Below are 27289 nucleotides of genomic sequence, written 5' to 3'. Positions count from 1 at the left end.
ATAGGCTTCTTTGTAAACTGCTGCTAGTAAGAAGCACATAATAGCAAAAGACGGAAAATAAGGGCAAACAAAACAGAGTGCTCATTTTACTCTTTCCAAGGGCTTAAAAAAATCCGTAAAACATTAACTGTACTTTCAATGCGTGTGTATATTGCACAGTATCACAAGGCAGCAAAGGAGCACGTTCCATCCTCGCATGCCACACTGCATCAGTGCTAACTGACAGCTCTCGAGAGGCTCTATACTCAAATCAGAGCTAAAGTTTTCCCAATATATCCTGTCCTTCACATTCAGGAGATGGAAATGAAATACTTACTTAGGATTTGAAAGCGAAGGAAGTCAACTGTTTGGACAGGCTGTGTGAGAGAGAGAACCTCTTTATTGAAATGCTTTGAACCAACCAACCAGAACAAGTTAAGATATGAGCAAACATTTCAAACAACCTGAAAACTAAAAACCATCCTACAACCAGCTTCTCTTAAAGTAGCTTATTTACATCAGCATTTTAAGACGTGGAAACGAACTTCAGCAGAAGTGTCTGAGAGATCTGCAAAATGTAGATCTTTAAGATACAGCATACACTGACACTTCAGCAAAACAATTAACAGCAAAAGCAAACAGTAGCTCAGTTGTGTTAGAGCTTACTGGTGGAGAATGATGCCTAAAGCATGATAAAAATTAAGTGGGTATATAAACAGATGATTCAAACATGGTACTGTACCAGCAGAAAGATGCAGAAACACAGGTATTCCTGTGAAATGAGATGAGAAAAACAGGTATTACACCACAGAGGCTTCACTATTGGAATTTCTATCTCCATCGATGCGTTAAAATAACAATAATAAAAAAAAAAAAAACAAAAAACAAAAAACAACAACACACACAGGGAAGACAGCAGTTGTAGAACAACAAAAAGAAATTAGTAGCAGCAGGTAGTATTTTAGCTGTACTAGCAAAAATTATAATTGATTTTCTGTCTGCACTGTTGAAGCTGCTATCTGTGCACTGAAAATAAATTTTCATTTTCAAAGCATAATCACATGTTAAAATAGTCCTACCTGGCATTTTCTGTCAACAAGCTCATTTTACAGGTGCCATACAAAACCCACCATTGTTGTGACACATCAAGAAATTAGTTTCACTTTCTCAGAAATACCTAAGACTAGATAGCATTAGATTTGCTAACCAACTATTATGCTGTAAAAAATAAAAAAATAAAAAAATGTGTTGAAGTAGCCTTTTGTCTAAATGAAGAAAAATTTTTGAAGTAGAGAGGATCATGCAAGCGTGCAACCTGGTGGCTGATCTGGTCCAGCCACTCCAGACCAATCTCTACCTGGAAATCAAGCTGCAACCAAGAGCTGGGAACATGGAGCACCCACTGCCACAGCCAACATTTTCACTGCCATCAACTGGACTAGAAAATGCAATAGGTAGAGGGTTAACAGATGTGGTACCTGAATAATCACTGCACATGAGAACAGAGGAAATGCAAGCTGGGATTCTGCTCAGCGCAGGCAGTGGAAGGATCACACTTCAGGAAATGAAACACCAGACCAATGATTACCAAACAGGCATTATTTCCTAAACTTTCAAATATGCTGGTTATTTGCTAACGACACAGCTCACTGACATTTGTCTAACCAGCCTAATGCCCTCTTTTCTTTTTTAAACTAAAAAGCAGAGAATGTTCAAACTACCTTTATTATAAACTGCAACAAGAAGTACTAATAGCTGTAACTGTGATTCTTCAAACTCTGAGACTGCCATGTAGCTGATGAGCCCCAAATTCAGATCCACATTTGATTTGTACTTCAGTCCTTCACAAAGGGCTCTTTTCATAAGACCTGTCTACAAGGCACATACAGATTTGTCATGAGCAAAAGCATCATCTGTCAAAATACAAAAGCCAAAATGAAATAGAAGGATCTGCATGTAAAAGACAAGTAGAAAAGCCGGGTTTTGGCTTGAGGGGAGCTCAGTTTTATAGTTCTATTTTGGACAGAACTGTTAAACTTTGACTTAAAATACATCAAAACAGTAAGGTATTTTTTTTGCAACTTCTGGAGCGTATTTGATTTTAACACCAAACATTAAATGTAACAATCAGCAAAAGAGCACAACAATTTTGAGATTCAAGACGTCTAGGGAGCTTGACACAGACTGACAGGCTCCAGCCAGGCTTGCTGTGTAATTATTTCATGTGTCTGCACTTTGTCTTCCATCACTGAAATGAACACCTAAAGGCAAGAACACAAAAGATACAGAATAATACATCACCATCCATTTATCAAAATGAATACTGACAGTGGATAGTGAGAGCTTCCTATTGGGTCTCACAGGTAGGAATGATACAGCCATTCATTCTTCTCATGTCACTCCTGGACTTTTTTTGTTTAAAAAAAATTAACTGGGCTTGAACAACTGATAATAAGACAAAATTCCAGACTCCTGACCTATGTGAAAGTATCTGCCTTACAGTTAATGCTTTCTCTTATCCCAGCTTTGTACAAGTATTACTCGAGTAGCTCTCAGCCCTCGCACACAATTCCCAGCTGATGCAATTCATACAGCTCAAGTGGGGAAACCGAGGCACACAGCAACTCAACAAAATAGCAATTTGCTCTGCAATAACTTAGTCAGGGAACTCTGAATCTTTAAGTGCTTTTAAACATAGGTTGGTGAAAATGAAAAGGCCGATCTCTATTCCACAATTATATTTTGTGAGGGATGGAAACAAAGTACCATGGGCAGTAATGGAGCATGATGATCATACATAGAATGTAAACTTTATTTTGTTTCATTTGAGGTATGCAGACAAACACTGCAAAAGTTAAATGACTGATTCACTATTTTATCATGATCTCTGCACCAATGTATTACCTTCCTTCCCAAAATAAGATTTGTATAATCTTATCATACAAATAAATGAAGCCACAGAAAAAAAAAAAAAGAAGTCAGAACAGTCTGTTAATGTTAATAAGGTCTCCCTCATCCAGCATTTTACTCCCCATGCAAAAATCAGAATCAGGGAAATCAGCTAGAATACTGAGGCAAATGTATTTATGTCCACTTAGAAATGTACGTTACACTATCACAATTGTTTTCAAAATGACATACACATACTAGTGAATAATATTAATGAAGTTATTACAAAAACAGTGCTAAGATTTTATTAGGTGAAAATCTATAGAGCAAAGACAAAGAGCTCTGCAAAAATAAACTGTTAGGAATGCAAGCAACAGTAGAGCAACTTCTAAATGAAACCAAATAACTTCACCTAGTGAAATTTCAAATAGTTGCATTTTATTTTTTCATACTGGCAATTGGGACGAGCAAATACTTGTACCAAAATTCTTAAAATCATTAGAAATGAAGATAATGTTTAGAGGAAAACTCTGAAGTGATCAGCTAGAACCTGCTCCCCAAGCCTTTTTCATTTAACCCATCCATAGGGTTCCTTGTAAACACATGAATACCCAGCCAATGCCCTGAAGTGAAATAAAAAAGTAATAACAGTTATTTTTAACATCAAGTAAAGAAAGCACAGCAAAGCAGTTCTCCTACTGTGTATCCTTTCCAGTTAGGGCATTTCCCTGTCTTGCTCCAACTCCGACCGGGTCAGTTGGCCAGCACGAACACAGCCGCCCCGAGGCAGCGCTGCCGTGCCCATGACGCACGCAGTGGTCCACAGGGATGGGAACAGCCACTTCAGTCCCCACATAATTCCCACTTTAGCCCCCCAGTAAATCCCCTTCTGCAGTTTATTGCTTATGAAACCTCTCCCTTTTTATTGAGTTATTATCAAAGATACAGATGACTCTCTAATTGTCTTTATTTTTAGGTAAGATTTGTCAAAGTTTTCTTACTGTGAGCCATCCAGAGCTTCCTTCTTAACATCACTTTTCACATTTGAAAGTACTTTTATTCCTGTCACAGTACGGCTGTTTAGCTTTTCCCTTAAATAGCTAAAGGTTACTTGGAATCGCATGGAAGTGCAGAAATGACATCATTAATAAATACATTCACAACGCATCGTATTACACAACGTTATGCAATAACGCTGGTTTTGCTAAAGCATCAAAATACAGAGACCTTCTCCCCCACCTTATTAGGGCTCTGCTCTTTTTGCTTGTCATCTCTGACAATGGAGTACACAAGCAGTGAATATGGAAACACTTGCTGTAATGCATTTCTGACTTTGGCAGGCAGCAGGTTTAATTTATTCTTTTCAGATTGATCGCCTGCCGCAGCAAAGCAGCCGCTAGTCCCCCTCCACACTGAACAGTCGAGCTAAAAAAGAGGGGGTTAAAGCAATCATATGATAAAAGTCACAGCTTTAGCAACAGCTTTGATATCATTATTAAGTTCATAAAATTTCCTCTTATCTAGCTTGTTCTTCACTAATTAGCCCAACCACTAGTAGCCTGTTCCTTTTTTTTTTTTTTTTTTTGTTTTTTGACATAGAAACAAGCACTTAAACTAGTATTTGTAGCCTTTAATTACACATTAAAATCTTCATCCTTAACTTTCCTTTTTCTGAAGGTACAGGGATTCCCTACAGTGCAATACTGGTGTTCTGCTCTAAAAGCTGCAAGGGCACCTTCTAACGGCTGGGGCTGCGGAACAACTTTTAATTAATTGCCACCGTTTAATGGCACAATTCTCACCCAAACATTACCTCTAAGGCAAGCATACATCAAAGAGTCAGAACTTTGCTGTTTTACAACAGAACTGCAATTCTCAGTAACTCTAATGTTCACTAAGGGCTACGCACTGCTTTGGATCCGTGAACATCCTGGAAAATGAACGCGCAGAGCTAAGATGGTGCACGGCCCCCAGATTCCAGTGAGATATGGCTTTTTCATCTCCCAGCTGTGAAGTGCTCCAGCTAATCTTTGGCAAAGTAGATGGGAATTATTTCAAATCGCTGGGCTCAGTCACACAAGGCTGTGCATCACACCCAGAGCAATCCTATTTGCGGGATTAGTTTGTGGAGTATGACACCAAAACATGAACAACAATCAGCTCAAGGCCTCTTTTAGCTAATGCCTCCAAGAAAGACGTGTTCATGGAGCTATTCGCTACAAGGACACACAAGCCAAGGCTATCAGGCCAGAACAGCTCACAGCAAACTGGTAAGAGAAGCTCTTTATGCTGTAAAGAAATGATGAAATCTTAATTACCTGCACTCTTTCCACAGTGGTTGATTAGAATCCTTGCTGAAAAGCAAATGGATAGTACAGATTTTCCTTGTGTTAAAACACACTGCAAAATTTTACACCGCTAATGAAAACCTCGGTAATTTACTGGGGCTGAAGCAACATCCACGACCTCTGTCTCTTGTACTGGCACGAATAGAAATTATTATCCTGTTAATGAATATCGCAAGGAACATTTGGTTTTAGTCAAATTCTTTTATTTGGACAATCTGTGTTGATCAATGCCTGCTGGTTTTTCGTAATTACTTTGTAAGAAAATACGCAGCTGTATAGCACTAATCAGAATGAAATGAATTTCTGCATATGACTACAGCCAAAAAAAAAAAAAAAAAAAAAAAGAAAAAAGGCTGTTGATCAGGTATAACAAAATAAAAAGGATTATTACAAACCCCCCTGCTGTCGGATATATCTACATATTAGGAGATTAGATCAAGATTAAAGTTTTTTGAAGGGATCATATTTCTGAAGTTGCATAGAACACCGAGCTATTGACTCAGTAGGTACCAAGAAGACACAAGAATGACCGCTGATAAAAAACAAAAACCTCTGCATGAAGTCCTGTCGTACCTGAGCACCAGCCTGGGGAGCCTACTCAGCTGTTTGCTGGACCTCTGGCAGCACTGGGGAGCTTCCCCAGCAGTCACTCCATGGCCCATCTGCTGCACAAGTGGCCAAGCTGGGCAGCGCCTCCTTCATGGAGCACGTCCTGGGACCCAACTTGGGGCCCAAATAAACCTAAACGCCAATCCCCTATATATTCCACTGTCAGAGGGTTTTTCCCATGGACTGAATGTTGGTTTAGTAACGTTGGATCGCATTTATAGAGCAAGAGAACATCAGATTTAGATTGCATTACAATACGCCGTACAAACACTTAGAAGTCTGAGATGCACGAGTGTGCTCTGAGTCCCAGCAGATACCTGCTGTAGGATCGAGCACTACAGTACACTTACCTCCTTTTTTTCCCCTCAGATTTCAGATGCTAATTAAATCTGTGCTGGTCCACTACTGAAAACTGCTCCTTACTGGAAAAGCCACATACATCCTTAACGAAGCACAAAAAAGGACAAACAACTGACCTTAAGACCCCACAGAGCAAACAGGGAAGGAATGAAAAATAAAGCTGTATCATCTTCCTTCCTTCCTTCCGTGTCTCTGCTACCTTAACACATGGCAAAGCACATTCATGGTTTCAAAGCTAAACACGACAGATAACCCTAGTGACAGCAGGGATTACAAAGAAGAGAAAGCAAATTAACAACTCTATTTACCTCTTACACCAAAATCGAAAGTTCACTTGGACTACCCTTTTCTTCCTTTTTTGGAGTGCAGCTCAGTAAAGTATCTTTGGCTACAAGCAATAAGATGACTGATCAATGTAAAAGCCCCAGTAAGCTATCAGATTTGACCTTACTGGAGTTGTCCAACACAATCCTTCATAACCTAAGCAATACTTTTGTGTTTTTTTCTTCCCAGTTAAATTATACTGAGTGCTGAGCAGTAAATACCACATAACTGAAAGTGACAGAGTGCTATTACATTTAATAGCAGAGTGCTTTTTTCTCCAGTATTTAAATAAAATGCACAAAACGAAAGACAACACGGCTTTGGCAGGCTCATCACCCCTCTCTGTCTGGGAACAGCAGGCTGCTGAGCTCTGCGAACCAGTCCTCACTGCTGTTGACACGGATATTTAGGAAAAAAACTTCTGAAAAGCTTCGACTCATCTTTGAGCTAACCAGTCCTTATCACTTGGATGTCTTATACCACATCTGAAAACCAGAATTATCAGCTTGACACCTATACACACAGCTGTTCTCTAGGTAAAACTCAGTTCAATACAATTTAATGATGTGTTATGACCTAGGAATTTTCACTCATAATCTGTTATACAATACAGGCTCAATCATGGCAGTTGCTTCCCCAGCTCTGGGATCTGAACGTCCCACCTACTGAATCTGAGAAGAACCTGATCAGAACCTGTTAAAAATTGCCATTTAGTTTAAGGGTAACTTAAATCACAATTTCTAATACTGTGGTGGCAACATACATTACAATAATCCTGACAATAATTCTGAATACAAATTTAATACTTACTGAATTTGACAAAACCAGAATTACCCAAAGGTTTTGCTCTAACTAAAATGAAGGTGTACTAGTTCCTTAGAAGATCCTGTCCCATTTCCCTAAAACAATCTGTCTCAAATCAATTGTTGTCATCTCTGTTTGGTACGCAGAGGAGAAATGTGAAAAAAAAATCAAAACAAAACATGGCTGTATTTTAAAATAACTTGAAACTATCGTATTTTCAATAGCTGCTGAAATTCATTATGATCTGAATTTCTCAGCACTTATCTTCCTGTAACAAAGCTGTCAAAATAGTGCTTTCCTGTTTGCTTGTTACGCCTTATAATATTCTACATGGTTTGAAAACAATCACTTAGGGACTTTGCTGTTCTCTGAAGCAGTGTTGTAGGTGGCAGTTTGAGCAAGTTCATGCTATTCGGTAGTTCTCCGTTGAAGAAACTTAATGCTATATAAGCACTATCTGCACTTTGAATGACTGGACATGAACGCATAACCTGCAAGAGCATCATCACATCCTGTCTCTCCAGCACTATATTTAAAAAAGAATGGACACTAGGTCCCCCCCGCCTGCAAGCAATGGCATGGCTTTGAGAATTTGTAATGGATTTTCATCTAGCTAATATAGCTCACAAAAACACCCACAGAATGAGCACAATCCTTTACAGCAGAGGTCACCAAGGACTAACACTTCACCTAGCTAGATTAGTTGTGGTAGTGAAATATCAATATCTAGGGGGGACAAAAGCACCAGTATTTTGCATTTTCTGTCCAAAATTAAGGAAATCATTAAAAAATACTTAACAAACACTGTCAAGGTACAACAGAAACTTACATGCATGCAGAGGAAAAAAAGACAAAGAACTGATTGGTTAGAAGTCTTTAAGAGGCAGTAAGATTTATTTAACAAGTTGATGAAGTACGATACAGAAAGTTTTAGAGAGACTTTGTATTTATTCTGACCAAGTGAAATATTGGAGGCTCTGTTAACAAGAAGTCCTGCAAGATGTGCAAGTGAACTCTGAACACACTAAATCAGTATAAGATTAAATGCAATCTCACTGCATGACAGTATGCTGCAACTCACACTAAAACAGCCTCACAAAACCTGTACAGAACAGGCATTCATCAAATTACCAAAAAGAAAACAATACAAATGTGATCTAAATTGTTCACAAGATACCGAATGCTAAAATTCATGTTTGATCTACATAGTACATGGCTACAAAGTAATTAAACCTATTCATGTAAATACTATTGTCTACATGATAAGGAACTAATTTTTAATCTTTTTCCCTCATATAAAAAGGGAGTAATTTGCAGAGCAAAAGGGTCACACATTGTAGCAACATGTTCTTTTACAGTTCCTGTTGCACTGTCTTGCTAAAAGTCAAGCTAACGGAATAGCAGGAGAAACTTAAACATGAACAGGGATATTAAGTGAGCTCCAAGTATTCGAAGTTATTGGAAACTGATCTCCTCCTTATTAATACAATTCCCCATCATGTACAAAAAGATATCTCCATGTTCCAGAATGCAAACAGAGTTTTAATCTTTAATTATATTCTCAACCTCAACTCTTCTGGAGAGAAGTAGGGATGTGGGCCCGAGGATTATTTCTTTATTACATTATCATCTCGGTGGTATTTAATGAATATTGATACTTAATACGGCTTTGCCAGTAGGGGGAAAGAAGAATTTTAGAACTGCACAAAGAACTTCTGATGACTTTTCTCAAAAAAGGAAAAAAGGCAGCCACACATTTTGCTCTTTCACTCTCGAATACTTTTAAGAACAGGCCCACATGTTAAGATTCCAGCTCCCACTGCCCAATGAGATTGCTGTACCAACATTTGCATGTTAAACAACCCCATTTCCCACAGCTTACATACTGGTGTCATGCTTAACTGGTGCTTCAGACTCCTGGTTTCAGAGTATGAATTCCAGGCTGGGATTTCAGACCTCTAACACAGCAAGGTCAGACAAGATAAATGTAATTTAAACATGCGGTCTTAAAAACAGACTTTAAACATATGGTCTTAAGAACAACAATGACGACAAGCATCTCTTGGCTTAAGCAAGCTCTGCCATTATCCGTAGTGTGATCTGCCTCTTTCATAATGAAATTCCTGAACCTAGGAAGTAATTAGATGCTGTTTATAAAACAAAGTACTGCAAAAAACCTTTTCCTTCAAAAATTCTTGGCAAAGGGCTCATCTGGATTTTTCTTAATGTAGAAATGATAATTTACACAAGTTGAGTTCCAAATAATTTATTTTGGCACATCTAATGACTGAGTATATAGTTCATATACATATACACAAATACCTTGCAGTTAACCGTTTAAGTCAGGCATTTCTTTGACTACTACATTACTATTTTTAGTTACATATCTTCCTCAAGACTCACCTGATGTGTCTTGAAGAAGGCTCTTAACAAATAAAACAGATTCTTGTAATGACACTTGTATGGCAGAATTATTGAATCTGATAGGGCATTGATAGTATGAAAAATCAACGCTTCTGACAATGCTAGTATTGAACCAAGCTACAATAAACAGAGCTTGGTGTATTTGCAAGTTTATTTTCTACATCCAGATGAACACGTATCTGCTGAGCCTGTAAATAAGCTCCTAAAGGAGACTGCTCACTGAAGAGCATCTTCTGGTAAAGTAGCTCCAAAGCAAGTATGAACTTCTTTTGAATATACCCATCTTCTCTAGAAAAAGAAAGGGAATGGAAGCCATCAAAAGATGATGGCATGGGTACAATAAATTGTGGAAGCAATCTTGACAGAAGATTTCTTATTAATCCAGCCACTTACACAACCAGAAAGATGGAAGAAGTCAGTGCTTAAGACTCTGCATTCTGTGGATACATGATGTGGGAACAGAATTTTGTTATATGGCACCTCGAGACTATACAAAACTGGTATTACACCACTAAAAAACCAGCCCTCCTGAGTCCCTACCCAGCACTCTATCCTCAAGTCCTTATTCCCTTCTAAAAGAAAAATTATCTTCATGGCTTTTTGTTGCTCATTTATCTACAACAGCATTATGGGCAGCATGTCTTTTTTTTTTTTTAAAAAAAAAAAGGAAAAGTAATTTTGTTGGTCTGCTTCTAGCAATACAGTTTAAATTCACAAAGATTTTTACTCAATCTATTAAAATGTTTTCACTGTCAAGTTAGGAAATCCATCAGAGCACACGAGATTTACAAGACAAGTTGAAATGTCCTAAAACAAAAAATTGGACTCATTTTTACTCAAGCCTCTCTATCCACTGAGCTTGAAGTTGTCAAACAAGCAGCAGACTTGCAATTGTTTATTGTTTATAGTGTCCTTATTTCTGCAAAACTACAAATGTCACAACAAATGACCCTAGAAGGCACCATAAAGGGCAAGAGTCTCAGTACTTATAGTGGTGAGCAAGTTCTTCTTCTGGCAATTTCCTTCCAGGCAGGGAAGGCAGATGATTAATTTGGGAACACCGAGAATACCCCATGCCACAGAGCTATCAGAGTGCCAGGGTTTTCAGCTGAGACCCCTAAAAATTCCCATTAATACTAACTGACTCTCCTGTGTGTGTGTGCCAACAAATACAACTGCAAGAGCACAAAGCCAACGTCCTGCGCTTCCTCTTTTCTCTCCTCCTCCTCACCTCGCAGTGGTTTGCTGCTGTCATTTCTCAGCAGCACGGTGCCACAGCCGAGCCTGCCAGGCTCTCAGCAGGGTGGCAGCTGGCAGGGACACGTGCTGGCAGGGACCTGTGTGGGCTCGCTGCTCCTGGCCCTCCTGGAATGCTTAGGGCACAGTGCTCAGCTCCTGCAGGGCTCGGGGAGCCGACATCACCAGCAGGAATTTGCTTTTCAGACACTTGCTGTAGAATAATACAAGATTAATTACCCGCATCAATGAATATATTTCAAGGGGGATAAAAACAAACAAACAAATAAAATAAACCTAAGAATCTTTTTTTTTTTTTAATAAATAAAATAAAGCAAACCCATTCCACCCCCAGCTCAGACCCCCCAAAAATAAGCCATGCTGGCTTCCCGAAGTGTTGCATGTATACGCTTCCCTAGTCACTTGGAAGGAGCTGACAGCTTTCAGCACTTCAGCACACGCTGCTCCGCGATTCTGTACCAGAAGGAAGGAAGCAGCAGCCAGATGAGAAGCATGTGAGGGAACGCATCTATTAGCAAGTACAGGGAGATGTCTTGTTAATAGAAGACAGAAGGAGGGACAAAGCAAGAAGAGAAAGCAGCCAGCAGTTAGTCACTTTCTCATACAGATACACTTGGCTAGAAACGCGATACACAGCAAGCCAGTATTCTGCACTTTCAGAGCCAGTGGAAACCAATACTGAAAAGCAAACAGGAGCACCAAAAGGCCTCTTTTCAAAACTGAGATGCAGCAAAATCAGGTGAGAGATGCCACCTGATGTGCTAAGCTGCCTGTTTCAATCCAGCACCCTCAGAAGCCCTCAGATTACAAAAACAGTGAGAAAATGGAAATTTTACTGAGAGCAGTCACATAGGACAGAGACCTTCCATTTTAAAAAGTATCTTATTCAAAATTGCTGCTGCTGTTACAGATATCTACTAGTGATAACGTAGAGCTTCTCACTCCCAAACCAGAGTATATCAAAAGATAGCCTAAGACTGACATGGGACAAACGAGCAGGACTACTGAGCATCAGTTTGGCCACTAGCAAAACCCCTTCTCTAGCTCCTTCTGCAAGCAGAAGGTAGGAAGAAATTGCTTAGCATGTAAGACAGGCTGAAGTTTTTTTATTTTATACACATTTTCTTAATAGGTATTTTGCAGAGGAAAGGAGAAAAAAAAAAAAAGATCAAGGAGAAAAACCAAGGCCTCAAGTGAATAATGAGTTGAAACAAGACAAAAATCAAGTTTTGCATCCCGACTCTTCCAAGACATACCACTTGGCAATAGTCAGCATGGGGGATAAAACTCAAGTCTCACCATAACAACGGAGACCAAAGATAGGGTTAGCAAGATAACTGCTCAGATTGCACCACCATTTAGGATACAGCAGGTATGAATACCAATAGCAAAAGTTACCTACACAGTTTCTTCAAGAAACAGGAAAATAAATAAAAACTTCAGTAGCGTGCTCTCTGATGTGACTAAAATAAAGCCATTAGATATCAAAGCATACGTATCCAGAATCAGCATCGAAATAAAGAGGTTTTTGAAGATACTTTGTCCAAATCATTGTTACCTCCTGAGCAAGAGTGTTTCCTGCATTTCTTTACTGACTGAAAAGGATTACTGCAGTGCTGCTATTTCCTCCAATCCTAAAATGACGTCTTGGTACATAGCCAGTTTTCTCTACTTATGTTTAAGAAAAGCTCTAGGTAATATAGTTGTTCTGAACAACATTTAATATATGCTTGACTCATAGCACATTGTTACTCAGCCTGAAGACTTGTCACTGAACTTTATTTTATTAGCATAAATCAAAGCAAAAAGTGACAAAAAATAGTTACCCCTTTCCTGCCTAATCAATAAAGCTTTAAAAAATAAAATAAAATTCCTGAATTGCCATGGGAAAATTTGCATTGAAGTCAGAAAAGTCCACCTTTTTCCCTAAGATGCCCTTTCAAGGAGATACGTAGTTCTGTACCTGAATGTTTTCTTCCTTTGCATTTTAAAGAGAATGAATAAAAGAATATCAGAGAATTATTCATCATTATTTGCATGAAACTATAGCAAAATCAAGATGTTAAAATCCCATTTGCCATACCTTTTTTTTTTTCCAGAACACTTTTTCATAAGTCTATTTTCATAAGTCTTTTCATAATCTGCCTCTGCCTTGTGTTAGAGACATGGTATTGAGCTCAACAGCTATATGATTTGACTTAATATAACTATTTTTCTCTTTTAGGACACACAGTGATAGCAAATAAGAACAAAAACAGAAAGGTCAAAGAAGTCAGAGAACAAGAAACCAGGGATAGATAAAGGGCTCAGCTCAGTACAAACATATTTTCACTGTGAATAATGCTGGAAATGGTGATAATATACTAAAATATAATTCAAAGACTAGCCAAATTTTAGTTACTGTGTTCAAATTTAATTCTATCTCCAAATTGCAGATAAAGGCAGCATTGAATGAAAAGCAAAAATCACCTGCAGATAAAAAGACGTACAATACTTTTAAATTTGTATACCGCACACCCCACCTTAAGATTTATGCAGCTGAAACTCTTCAGTGTTTTTTTGTTGTTGTTTGTTCATGACATAGAATATACAGGTACAGACTTTTATGTGCAAAAGTGTAAGCCAGCTCTTTCTCACTCATTATTAGTACCGCTACTAATTGGGGAAGCCATGATAAATATGGTTTTATTTTAAGGCCTCTGAATAAAGCCCGTGACAACTGGTATCACAGTGCTCTAGTTTGCAGACTTCAATCAGAGAAATTTTAACCTCAAAACTCGACACCCCAATAAAGAAAACAATTATTGAACCAAAGTTTGTCACAATCCCCCACTGTTCTTTCACAAACGTAACAGAAAAAGCATCTGTTTTGCAAACCTGTGGTTCTGCTACAGCTGCCCTTCTAACCTTTCCTGTTCCATTGATGTACCAGTAAAGCGACAGAACATTTTATGGATTCCTGAATTAGCAACCCTTTAAAGTTAATATACAAGGGGAGAGTTCTGTTTACTGGGATCTGTTATCATTTCATATAAAGAAAAGAAAATCTACCCTCCTTTTGATTCCTTCATCAACTTCGCCCTGTGGACTCCAGTGACAACAAGGACTTTCATCATTATGACCAAGTTTTTAGTAGCACAGTGTTTAGACATCAGTGACTCCTGTTCTGTGAAAAAACACGCAGCTTCCACACACTACAAATATGCTCAGTACGATGAATAATTGCTTAGCACTTCATTTTCTACATAATAATAATTTTCTTATATGCAACTAAATATTTCAAGCAGTTTATTAATTTTTTAAGTTTAGTTGTGGACAGCTCTGTGTTTTTGGCATCAGTACACAGACCGCCTAAAGTGTTGATACTCTATGTCCTCAAACAGTTTCTAAGTGTCCTCATAATTGCTTGTCACCTGTAAAAGAGGTTTAGATCCAATGCAAAATTAACATATGGTGAACAGATGGACTCAGAACAGACATTTGTCAAGAAAGTACTCACACCAAAGACTTTTTGGCTTCAGCCTTTTAGGACCTTCAGAAAAGTGCTACTTGAAGCTCCAAGTCATACTAATCAAGGGAACATCATTCCTCAATGACAATCTCGTGTTGTAAAAACTTATATGCCCTGTTATGAAGAAGAATCCTTGCAACTTTTCTGTTATCAAAGTGCCTCCGAAAGTAGAAGAAACAAAATATTGCTTCCATAGGGTACCCCACCCACCCAACAGGAAACAAAAATGCAAGCACAATGTTTTCATTATTATGGATTTTTTAATAAAAATGATTACAGTAAAAAGTCAAAAATAACCCCACCCCACCATGCAAGCTCTTCAAAATAGTCCATTACTTACTGAGGGGGTAAGACGAGAGTCGTTGGCTGGGCTTTGGGTCTGCGTTTTGCAGATACTCCCATCTGGTTGGCTGACCGCTTCAAAGACTGCTGATTCAAAAGGCCAGATGCTAGCCCTGCATGGTACTGCAACTGGATAATAATAAAAAAAAAAAAAAAAAAAAAAAAAGAAAAATATTAAAATATACACCAATGCAGCACTCTGTGTCAGACCTCTACAACCTGCACCACTTTATTAAAATTACAGCCGGCAAGCTTATGTATGCTATTTCATGTATTGCTTGGATAGAAGATGACATGAAGAAAAGCATATAAAAACAGCCTGTTGTAAAATAGATATTACAAGGAAATTATGCCACAGGGAAAATAAGGCGATGAATCAAAGACTTTATCAAGTCCTAACTCTCCTGAAGCTTGGACTTGCTTTTAAACGTTAAGACAGCTCCTCCTCTCAAGGGATCAAGCATCCAAACTATCTAAAGGAAGGTAAGAGGAAGAAAGGTTTGACCCTTTCACTGTATAAACATTTTTTAAAAATAACATTCTTTTTTTTTTTCTTCAACAAAAATACGCAACATTCACAAAGAAGTTTCTGCCCTCTAAAGCAAAACCTGGCCTTTGAAATACCTACTCACACATTTCACTAGCATCGCAGAAGAAAGATTCACATTCAGTAGCTTTCTCCTCTAACCTTTTATTTTAATTGCCAATAAAAAAAACAAATTTATGAAGGACATACGTGAATTTACAAGTTTTGGAGCACATTCTCACTGCTTAGATCTAAAAACAGCCAAAACGCTGCGTCTGTCCTGCAACCAGCTTCAAGTGCAACAAGTTTCAAGTTCACCTCTGCACGCTTTCAGCTCCCCGTTTGGAGCAGGAAGGTGGGCGCAGAAGCTCACGATGCAGTGTCAGACAAATGCAGTCCCTTCTATCACCCCACAGATTTGTTCTGAAGAAGGTGACCTGTTTAACAGTACTAACACCGATCCCATGATCCTCGTTAGATAGGAAACTGGGACTTACAAACGTTCAGAAAACGAAGTGGTCTTGGGCAAAGCTGTTCTGGGGGGTACTGACCGAAAATGAAGGAAACAGCTTGGTAAAGCCATCTACCTGAAAACAGGGATTAAAATGAGCGAAGCTATCCAGTGAGTCAATCTGTCCTAAAAAACAATGTTTAGGGCAACCCAAAGGCTTCCTTTCTACCAGTCCCCTGGCTTAGATGGCTGCTTTGCTATGTGATCTCAGCCGTGGCAGGGCACGAGGATGCACAGCGTGGCTAACGGGAAGAGAACGGCACTCAGCCGCCGAGGGGAGGGCTGGTTTATTGCCCCAACAGCTCATCTTACGCCAATGAATTTTGCTTGAATTTGTTTTTCTCCTACAGATTTCTGGAACGCAGAAAATCAATGAGAGCAATGGACAGCACACGTTTGAAAGGCGATGTTTCAAAGTGTCAAGGGCTTAGTTTTCAATCTTCACCACCGGAATGTGCAGCGAGAGCAATACGCGGGGAGATAAAGGGAAAGACAGCTCTGGCAGAAGGCCCCTCTGACTCCAGCATTGTGCCCTTCCCTTTATTTCTTGCATCTCGTTACAGCAGTGCTCCTTCAGCCATCTCGTGCTGGTGACACCACCCCGTTACGTCCTCTGCTCAGAACGACATTGACAGGTACTCCAAGCAAATAACATCGTGTGGTCACTCGCTCAAAGACAGACGTAATCACAGGTGCTAATCATAGATGAATTTTAAATGTAACCTTTGGAAAACATTTCCTAACCTCCTGGCTAGCCTGACATTTCGCGGTCAGGCACGAGAAAAATAGGAATTAAAAATAAATATATTCTAAAAAACAATCCTGTCCTTGAAGGCTGACTCCTAGTGATTAAGCCATTTTTATTAATTATAAGTATCTATACATAATCTACCTCTGCTTCCAAGAATGCAGATCCGACTGTCAAAATCTATAAGGGCCCATTAAATATTTACCGAACCAGCCTTATAATGGGAGAAAAGGTCAAAGTTAATAAAACTGACAGGCAGCTTCTGTCCAGCTTGATTTATACATTATTAAAGCATCACAAGCTGTACTGCACTGAACACACTCCTTTTTGGGGGCAGAAGGGTGTTAACTGAAAAGACTGGGAAATTCTTTATTAATCGTTTGTTCTGATGAGCAGAAACAAGGCTGAAAGTAGTGCCAAAGCAGCACTGGTAGCATCAAAAACCTCACCAGGAGACTCAATGGTACATGAAATGAAAGTCCCATTCTGTGCATTTTTCCTCCTGCAAAATAAACACCCTTTTCTGCCAGCATTGCCCACGACAGTAAATCTTAGCTAAAATCATAACGGTCCCCTCAAAATATTTGCTTACAGACAAGAGAATGCTATTTCCAAACAAACTATCTTTGCTCAGGGAACCCACACAAAACGTACTGTCAGAAGATATTATGGGTACCAAAAAGCTCATGTGGATACAAGGGAAGCCAAGATGAGCTCAAACCCTTTGAGGTTACCCAACACCTGCTTTTGACTTTTCCAACCTCAATGATTCTATGACTACTTTGCCCATTTAAACCATCAGACTGGTAAACAGCAATAGCTTTATCCATAAAATAGCTAAATATACACTGAACTCCGGTACTGGTGCAGCACTAGGTGTAGGTGTATTGTCAATTGTTTCTTTATCAGCCACTGAAGAAGCCCCAGCATTCAGAGGCAGGCATCCACATCCTTCAGCCCGGGGGAATTCCAAGTGGTTTACACAACGCTGAACTCTTTACTTCCTTATGAAATACTCCTCTAAAATTTCACCAAGATTGATCCTTTTTTTCCCCCCAATACATGCAGATGAAGCATAAAATCTATTTCAGAAGACTAAGAAATAAAACAACAACAAAAAAATCAATTTATATCTGTTAGCAGCTAAGATATACACCAGTGCCAACTTGTACAGTTTCATGATAGCTGATATTTTTCTTTCAACCGTGGTTTCAGGGATGTGTGAATTCCACATTTTAAAAATCAAAAGAGACTCTCATTCTTAACAACATCAAAAAACTACTGAAAATAATACTTTAATATATACAAAAGCTTTACCTGAAGGTAAATAAAACAGAACTTGGATTATTTTTCATTATTTTTGAGATTCACACTTTTTTTCTTAAATGGCAACATGGCCTATATTTTCAGAAAGAAAACATTGCCACTAATGTTTTACAGGTGCCATAAGTCACATTTTCACAGTGTCTGAGTATATGAAAACTCCATTCGTATATTAATGGTGCTCGATCTTCCTCACAAAGTCAAATATATCATAACAAAGCACTCAGGAGACACTTTTCTCGCAGTTGAAATGCTAGGAGGGCAATTTCTTCGTTCACGTAACATGTCTTTGGCTTTAACATGAACTACTTTAAAAAAAAAAAAAAAAAAGCTTATTAGAGAATTACAGACTGGGTTTACTTCCAAAAGTGTATTTTTCAAAAGTTAATCGCATAGGATCTTCTACCTATTCTATCCTGGTGATTTTTTCCTTACCAGAATCAAGGCCATTCACCCCCTAAAACCACCAAAACAAAGAAGAACGTCCTCCTTCCCCCAGAAGATCCCACTACCTTGCACAGATCATCTTTACAGTCTGGAGTAGACGGAATTCTGCTAAGCCTACCTGCCAAGGGGCTGAAACCACAACACATTTGGGTCCCTTCATTCAACGTATACGTTCATCATCTGGACAGATTATTACCCTACAGTGTATGTCATGAAGCTACATACATGTACACAGTGCTAACTCAAAGCTTTTTAAATTAAAGCTTCATTATTAGAATTATGCTTGGTCTAAAGGTCTTTTGCTTACATAATTTATGGGTTGGAGATTTTGCCTGCACTGACTGCTGACCAAACAAGTCATTACACTCCACTTACTTACAAGGCCACGTAAAGCTGCAGAAATTAGGGCGTGGGTTGGGGAAATAATCACTTGGAGCATTTACAATTGATCATCTCAATTCTCAGTTGCACATTAAATTTACATATTACCATTATTCAAAGCTTTTTAAGCACCAGTTGGTTTGCTTAAAAAAAGTGAAATCAGAAGGATGACTTTTGTTTGTGATCACAGCACCCCGCAGTGACATGTTTTCCAAAGATCCTTATCTAAATATGTACAGACCACACATGTAAACAGAAAGGCATTTTCTCAAATATAAGTAATATTAAAAAGAAATTATTTGCACTTGGAGAAATGGAATTTTACAGAAGTGGCCGACATACTGATTCATCATGGAATTTTCTGAGCTCACTGCAATACTGCCAAATGCATGCACATTTGCTTCCTTTTAAGTTGCACAGTTCTTTGCCCCCCATCATTATATTATTTCTCCCTCGTGGCTAACGAGGGATTTGTCTATCACGATAAAACTCTGGTGGTTCTTTTGAAAAGAGCAATAAGCAAGCAAGCAGGACACTCCCACAGTTTCATCTCTGCAAACTAAAGTAGGCAAGTGAGAAATTACACTACCCTAATTGATATTTTTTAAGCTTGTCTCAGATAATGAGGCTGGTTTGGAAATTCTTTTTTTTCCAAACAATGTTTGATCATTTTTGGATGGCTGAATTCTTAACTTGGCCAGAACAGCATCAATAAACCAAAAGAACAGAGTCTCCAATTTATTTACGCGTTGCTTTTCCTCTTGTTGAACTGGGCTGCAGGCTTTTCAATTAATAGGAAAGCTAGACATTGTGCTTTTGCTGTAGTTTACAACTTAATTAGGATACTTTGTTCTATTTCATTATTTTTTAAAACATTTATTCCCCCAAACGCTTTCTAGTTTACACGATTATTTTAACAAATACCGATCATCCATGATGGGAACAAAGGCTACCCCCATTTTGTGCTTTCTTATATCCCTATACAGAAGTTATTCCCTCTTTTCCTGAATTCCCTGATCCAACTAAACTGTGAAACTAATGAGCTCGCACTTCTGTTAAAAGCCTCTTGCATGCAACTGCTCTTATTTGCATTGCAGGGAGATGCACGGTGCCAATGCCTCCTCTGGCCGGTAACGCAGCAGACGTGGAGCATTCTGTGGACATCTACCTACCTACACGTGCCCCTGCACGAGCAAGCTTGCTTCCCCCTTAGGTCTCTCCACCTGAGGCTCCGGAATTGAAAAAGAAGTTGTGACATGCATATACATGATGCAATAGTAGGAAAAGCATCAATACGTTTCCTCATTTTAATGCCTTGTCTTCCCTGTAACTTTTATTTCATTGTCTTTGGATTCATACTTTTGCTAACAGCACTGTTTTAATTAGTGTCAGATTTCAGCCTTAAACTGTGTTCATCCCATACTGTTCTTCCAAAAACATTGAAGTTCTGCTGATGAATGACTGCATCAATGTTCCCTCATTCCAATACTGCTTGCAAGTCTTTGGCTTTTTACCATGCCGAGAGCGCAAATTTGGCACTTCCTTCAAGAAATTGGTCAAAACTTCAGCATCTGCATCCTTGCTGCCAATAAAATCAGCTGCACTGTTCCAAGTCTCTGCAAAAGCCACTCCTCCTCCTCAGGTTTGATTTTTTTAAGAAGTGTTTTGGAATACATTTAATACCTACACCAGTGACATATTCGTGCTTTTTGAATAACGTCAACACAAAAGGACACTGCACAGCCAAAGGCTCTGAGGTTCAAAGGGATTTTGTATTTAAAATGGATACTGTCAGAGTAATCATAATTTAGGGCTACATACAACATTTACCTCTTCAGAAGAATTATTTTAAGCTTAAGATGCTTATAAACAAGTACAGGTGTTCTGAAGGCTTTGAAAATAACTATTTCCTGAAATGTAACTACATGGAAATAAACTGGCATTTCACTGGATATGTAACTACAACCCAGACATGTAAGAGCATCACAGAAAGCAGAATAAAATTATTCTACTGCATTCTGCCTGTAAATGACGATAAAAACTCATGCATCATCAAACAGTACTTGCAGGTAGCCCCGAGTTCAAGGACAGTACCTGGTACAGTGGTGGTCAAAGCCACTAGTAAGGACATGGTGTCACTCTGTATGGCACACACCTACTCACACCTGTGTGTTCACTTCATGGATTTCACTGAAGTCTAAAGACCCAAGAAGTGCACTTGACCAATATTCAACAGAAAACCTAAATTCTTCTTTGACAACATGACTATCTTTGCATAAGGCAAATAATCTGCAGCAGGCAAAAGCCAACATTAAAACTCGGGACTGAACAAGGACACGATTTGTATCTTTCCCAGTGCTGCTGTGATCCCTTACAAAACCACCAGAACTCTGGACTGAAGACACTGCTCTGATGCTAAACTTATTATCTTCTAAAGCCCCAGACTAAATCTTTGGTGTCAGGGGCTCAGGTGGCAGCTATGTCAGTATACAGCTTATGCAAATCCAACCAGCCCAAAGTGCGCAACGAGGCAAAGGGAAGGAAGACAGTCCAAGAACACAAGAGGGACATCTGTTAGTAGATGGAGCAAGGCAGCAGAAATGACCCTACACTAGCACCACTCATGTGTTCTCACCTAATACATTGAATTTAATTATTTTAACTTCTGCTAAGTGCCTTTCCTTAGCTTTGGTCACTCGCACAATAATTAAGATGCACAATTTATTTAAGTCTTGCAAACCCCCATACTGAGTATCCTACAGCTGTCAGCCTAGCCACTGTTTGTTCTTCCAGCAGGCTGAAACCTGGCTTCATGCAGTCTCTCGTGGCCTTCCTGAGGAAGTTGTGCTCGAAGAGCTGAACTCCAGCTTATAGTTCATCCTGACACAGGTATGCCACAGGCAGATGGATGCGCTCTGCAAAGCTGCACCAGATGTTACCGCTCACTTCTACAGCGGATTATCACACTTCCACAGCAGCAGAAGGGGTTGTGTGAATACTCTTTAAGCTGTTCTGGCTGAACTTGCCAAAGCAGGAGGTAATTCTTGCTTAAATGGTTACTTTTGCTAATACATAAAAGTAGAAAAGGAGAGAAGAAAAAAGCTGCCTCTCCTCTTGATTTTTTTTACTCAGTTTTCTCATTCATACTTAGCACGCCAAACACGAACCTGTCTTTCTTTACATCTTGTAGGCATCACGACGCAACGTTGCTGGGAAAGCCAATTTCCTGCCAGCTAGCAAGGACAACTAATAAAAGTTTTAAGCAACAGTTAAGATTTAGAACAGCGCATGCAGCCTATTTCCCTATATGAACACTTCAGCAATAGCTTCAGAGTATTTGTGACCAGTTTAACTTATACTCCTTTCAAGGCAGCATAAGCTAACCCACAGAAAGCATTCAGACAAAAGAACAACCAGTCCAGGTCAGTTATATGCAATTAAAGATAACTGAGATTCCCACCCCATCCTACTAACACCACGGATTTTCACACAGGCAAACCTCACAATCACCATAGGCAGGTGCAAGCCTTGGGTCTGCTGCATTCCAGAAGATCAATGTTGAAAAGAAATGGCACATTTTGCCCCTTTATAGCATCACACACAACCCAGAATGGACACATCTAGAATCTTCCTGGAGATGACCACAACTAAGGCACTCACAAGCAGACTGTTGAAATGTAATGGCCAACAATCTGAAACTGTTTTGGTTTTGCCGTGGAGTAATTAAAATGAGTTTTTCTGTCCTTACTCCATTTTTGAACACAGAAAACTGAACAACACAGATTTGAATCCTGGTTTTCAACCTTACATTGACTTCTGTCTGGGTGATGCAGCAATTCCAGTGATCACCAGCAGCAGAGTGCTCCTCCTCCTGGAGAGTCTGACTGAAAGTCTTCTCCAGCTAAAACAGTATCACCATCAGCTAGTACTTGTAACCTTCCTTTAATTCTTCACAGTAGCCATTTGTGGCTTACAATATGGACTTTCAGGAATTTTATCTGAAATAAAACACCAGACTTGAGCAAAATTAACATTCTGCATTTAATTAAACACTGACACAAGAAGCTGGATAACCATAAACCTGCAGTCCTCATCATTTGTACACATGGTAAGGAAATCTTACTCCTTAGCACTAGGCATCAAAATAGATTTTACTACATCAATTTGTGCAATGTGCTATTAAAAATATTGAAATATGACCAAACTTTTTTTTTTAAAAAAAAATCAAACTCCCCATCTTCAGTGATTTTTGAATGTCTCTACTTTTAGATGATCAGACTGTACTACATGTAAAATTCCACTTTTGAAAAATCAGTTTAAAAGAAATTCCAAGCTGAGCATTGAAAAACTAGGTGCTTAGAAAAATCTCAGTCAAATTACTTCTTTAGACTTCAAAGAGTTAAGTTATGGTTTTAGGACTGAAAACAGAAACTATCAGGTTTGATTGATAAAAGTGTAGCTTTTAACTAAGACTGAAAAAACTGAAGACTGGCAACATTTTCTCCAGAATAATATGCTTCCTCTGCTTTTTTTTTTGCACAGTGCACATAAATCAAAGAAATGTTAAAGAGGCTCATACATCACTGGCTGGCATTTCTAAACTATTTACAAAATCTGTAATAGTCAAGAGGATGGAATATATAGAAGTGTGACCAGAAAAGTTACTGAAAGAAAAAAGGCGGTTCTTCTACCCTAGCAGGGTTAATTAAGGTTGGAAATGACTCCTGATGGCAGAATTCAAAATACAAAACCAAACCAATCCTGATAACGCAGGGTTACACGAAGCAAACAAGACCATAGGTTAGCCAAAACGGGGAGAAAGTGGATTTGAATAACGTGCTTGTTCCACAATTAAGCACAGGGTTCTGAAAATAGATAAAGCAAATGATCCATAATGCTTGAAGTACATGCAAAGGCAGGGCTGACTTTGCAGCAGCAGAAAGAGCCCCAAAAATATCAATAACTCTAGTGCTTAGCTGCGGATCCATCCAATTTTCACACCCTGACATCTGAGCATACAACAGACTTATACAGATGAGGTTTTCCTCAACAACTTTTACAAATGAGAATCTCATCTCCTCTTCTGAAAGGAAAGGCATGGATTATGGAAAGTTTATCTGTCCATCTGTTGAAGATGTCACACTCTGACTAGAGAGTGCAAAAAGCAGAGAGTTGTTTTACAACCAAATCCAAAACTTACTGCAGTCTGAACTAGTGTAAAAGCCATATGCTTTGCAAAAACACCTCTTTTGCTACACTTTTTTTTTTTTTTTCCCCAAACCGCAGCACAAAGAGTAACAGTTCAAAAGCTGCTGTAATCTTTATTTCTGAAAATAGATCACACTCTCATCTTCCACACTCGGGTAAGCTAAGGGACCAGAAATCAGAAAAACAAGGAAATACTACAGTGTGCAATGCAAACTAAAGGAGACAAGCTCCAGTGCAGAAGTTACCCACAGTTTGCAGGTACAGCAGCAGCTTGGAAAGCCCCGGAATGGGAACAGGATGGATGATGCACTGAGCAGAAACATTTGGTGGAATGCAACAGAAAGTGGTTTTACAGTTTTCTCTGTCAGCGTAGAAGATTTCAGTAGGAGTATTTCAGATGAAGCTCGTGGAACCTCACAAAGATCTTTAGGATTAAAACAAATGGAATACACTTTGTATTATTTTCATGGGAGCTTATAATGATATTGTAATTAACTCAATCATACCACAAGATTAATAGCCTTTAAAATGCTCCTAGTCATTCATTACAGGCCTAATTAAAACTCTCTTGGTGCTGAGCCAGCAAGAAATATAAAACCACTTGCTAACTACCCCTACATAAGTATACATGGTATTATCTATTATCTCTAGCATGCTATTTGTTTCCATGTTTATTGTTCAGTGAGCGGTTTTTCTTTTTAAAAAGAAGTAAAATATATCAAAGACAGCAATAAAAACGGTCAGGACACCACTTCAGTGGAGGCTTCAACACCTGCAACAGCATACCAGCTCACTACAGCTAACCAGTTTATTTCTAGTTTCACTGCAATAGTTCAGGGCTTCTACAATAGCAGATGCCTTTCCTCCCACACATCAATTAATTTGCAAATGCACTCAGGTTGTAGAAATAATGAAGTGCCGAATGCTTTTCTATTGGCAAGTGTTGCTGTCAGGAGGTGGATGCTGTAGGCGAGGTGCTAAAATGCGCTGCTGCTATATGCATGCCAAAGGAAAGACATGCCACACGAAACTTGGTTGACAGCTAACAGGGCATGTCAATTATTTTATTTACCCCTCTCTCTCGCTGGCACCAAAAGGAAGAAACCCCCTCCAGAAAGGTTTTTATTGTATTTATCTAGGCATTTACAGCACACCCTTTATAGTGGGATCTGAGCTTTTGTGCTGACCCAAGAAACGTTTCATATTTAAAGGCTAACATACAGGAAGAGAGAAGTGATTTTTCATGCATTGTTATATATGCTAAGAACGTTACATTCAAAATCATTAAGGTTACAAATGAAGCATTCAATAACTAGGAAATGCTTAACTTGATATCGCCCATACAATCCAAATCAGTCTGCTTCTGGTGAGGATTCAGACTGATGACACATTTTTTTCCAAAGGACCTCAAGTTACCACTGCCTGCAGGATTGCATGGGTGAAACAGGCAGTTATTCAGCACCCGTTTTCATGCACAAAATGTTATTTACAGTATTCCTCACAGTGCCCACACTTATCTTCTCAGATGTCTTCTGTATGTTTTCCTGCTTTATCTTATTTTATAAATATTGTTAAATTTGCCTTCAGAATTCTTACTCCACTCACACTGGGAGTAAAGTGGTGTAGGGTTCCTACAGACAACAGCAGCGGGCAGGTGCTCAGCAATTCTTTCTTCAAAGCAGCCCAAAGAGTCTTTATGTTGGGTCGTGAGCAAGACTGGAATCTTTACATCCCTTCTGCCACTTGAAATAAAGGAGTGATCAGGAGCATTTCACCATTACTTTATGTCTCAGCTAGCCATTAATCAGCATTGAAGCAGATCTTGCTACCTATACACTGAAAATATGTTAAAAATTTGTAAAGTCCAGAATCTCAGTTAAGTTCTATGCTTTGGAGGACAGCATGTTCTCATGGATACTGACCCTTCACGTTTTAAGTCCTCAAATCAGAAGGCATATAGTTAGTGAGCCCAGCAGGGACAAGAATGAACTGCACTACGGGTCAGATCCTGGACAGTTGGAGTCGACTCTGGCACAAGTTTCCGAGGAAATATTAAGTCAATCCAAAAGAACCTTTGTGAACATTTAGTCTTGCTTCTTACCTAACTTAAGCTACTTCTGTCTTTAGAATTTAGCTAACATAGCTAGAAAAAAAGATGTGCTCACCACTGAAGTCCTCCAAGGAAGGCAAAACTCGTACTATCTCTCTCCAGTGCTTCATTACCATGAGCGTTTACACCAAGCACCTCATCACTGCAGTCTGAATAAACTTCCATTTTCAAATATGAAACAAATATATATCAAATATATACATTCAAATATATATCACATTTCCTTGCTAAAATGAAGAAGCCTGTTACCTCCATCCCGATCCTGTAAAGATGCTGGTACAAAACAAGCGACTCATCCGTTACCTTTTCTTTTGTGAGAGGTATAAATTGAACTTGTTTGATCATACAGAGAGAGCACATGAACCCAAATGCTTTTAATCAGTTCTCATGTCTCTCAACCAGAGAGCACAGATTTAACAGGCACCTGAACAAATGGTAACCAAATAGTTGTACAATTAAAATAAGGCTTAAAACCATTTTCAAGGTTTAAAAACTGAAAGTGTTATTAGAAAAGGTACTAACAGGTAAGAAAATTTATTGTTAAAAATAGATGATTTTCTGCTTTTAAAATATGCAATTTTCAGGCTGACCTTGTCGCCTTTAAATTTTTATAGCATCTTCAGTTCCAATTTAAGATTTTCATACTCTGTAGGCAAGGCTTCTTATGTTGTATATTAAATTCAAGACACCTCCTTGGCATGATCTGCAATATTAATAATATAACAGTACCAATTTCAGGAACAGCAATGTAGCATCAACACATGCATACCTACATGAATGGAAATTTAACCGTGTGCATCATGGAAATCTTTCATACATCACAGAAAAAAAGCAGGCCTGAGATAGCTCAAAGATAATTTGAGATTTCCGCTTTTGCCATACAAACGCCTGACCTTGTCATGCTTCACAAGGTAACACCAATGTATCTGATGCAAGAAAGCATATGCTTCTCTTTACTGGATGCAAAATAGGAAAAGAGGAGGGAGAGACGATGATACTCGGGGCCAACCCCAAGTTTCTGAAGAGCAGACTCGCAGCTGCTACTATTCAGCACAAGCGCCCCCCCTCCAAGCCCTAGGATATGCACAGAACTAATTGCCACGGGAGAATTGAAACGTTGCACTTTGGAAACAATAAACACTACAAATTCCTTGTTTAGCTAGGAATTTGCACTGGTGTTATCAAAAG

The 27289-nt window shown here is 38.9% G+C and overlaps 1 protein-coding gene across 1 annotated transcript in view; it reads right to left on the bottom strand.

The window, feature by feature from the left end:
- The window catches only part of MED27 (mediator complex subunit 27), a 93543-nt gene that overhangs the window by 44286 nt on the left and 21968 nt on the right, over nt 1-27289 (bottom strand). Inside the window, exon 3 of the mRNA XM_082775647.1 lies at nt 14846-14976. Coding sequence (XP_082631773.1) covers nt 14846-14976 — 131 coding nt within the window. The remainder of the gene's footprint in view (nt 1-14845; nt 14977-27289) is intronic.

The sequence above is a fragment of the Aythya marila genome (assembly GCF_965140915.1).
Source record: "Aythya marila genome assembly, chromosome: 19".
Taxonomy (NCBI): domain Eukaryota; kingdom Metazoa; phylum Chordata; class Aves; order Anseriformes; family Anatidae; genus Aythya; species Aythya marila.
Note: the sequence above shows the minus strand (reverse complement) of the source record. Positions and strands in the feature narration are given on the sequence as shown.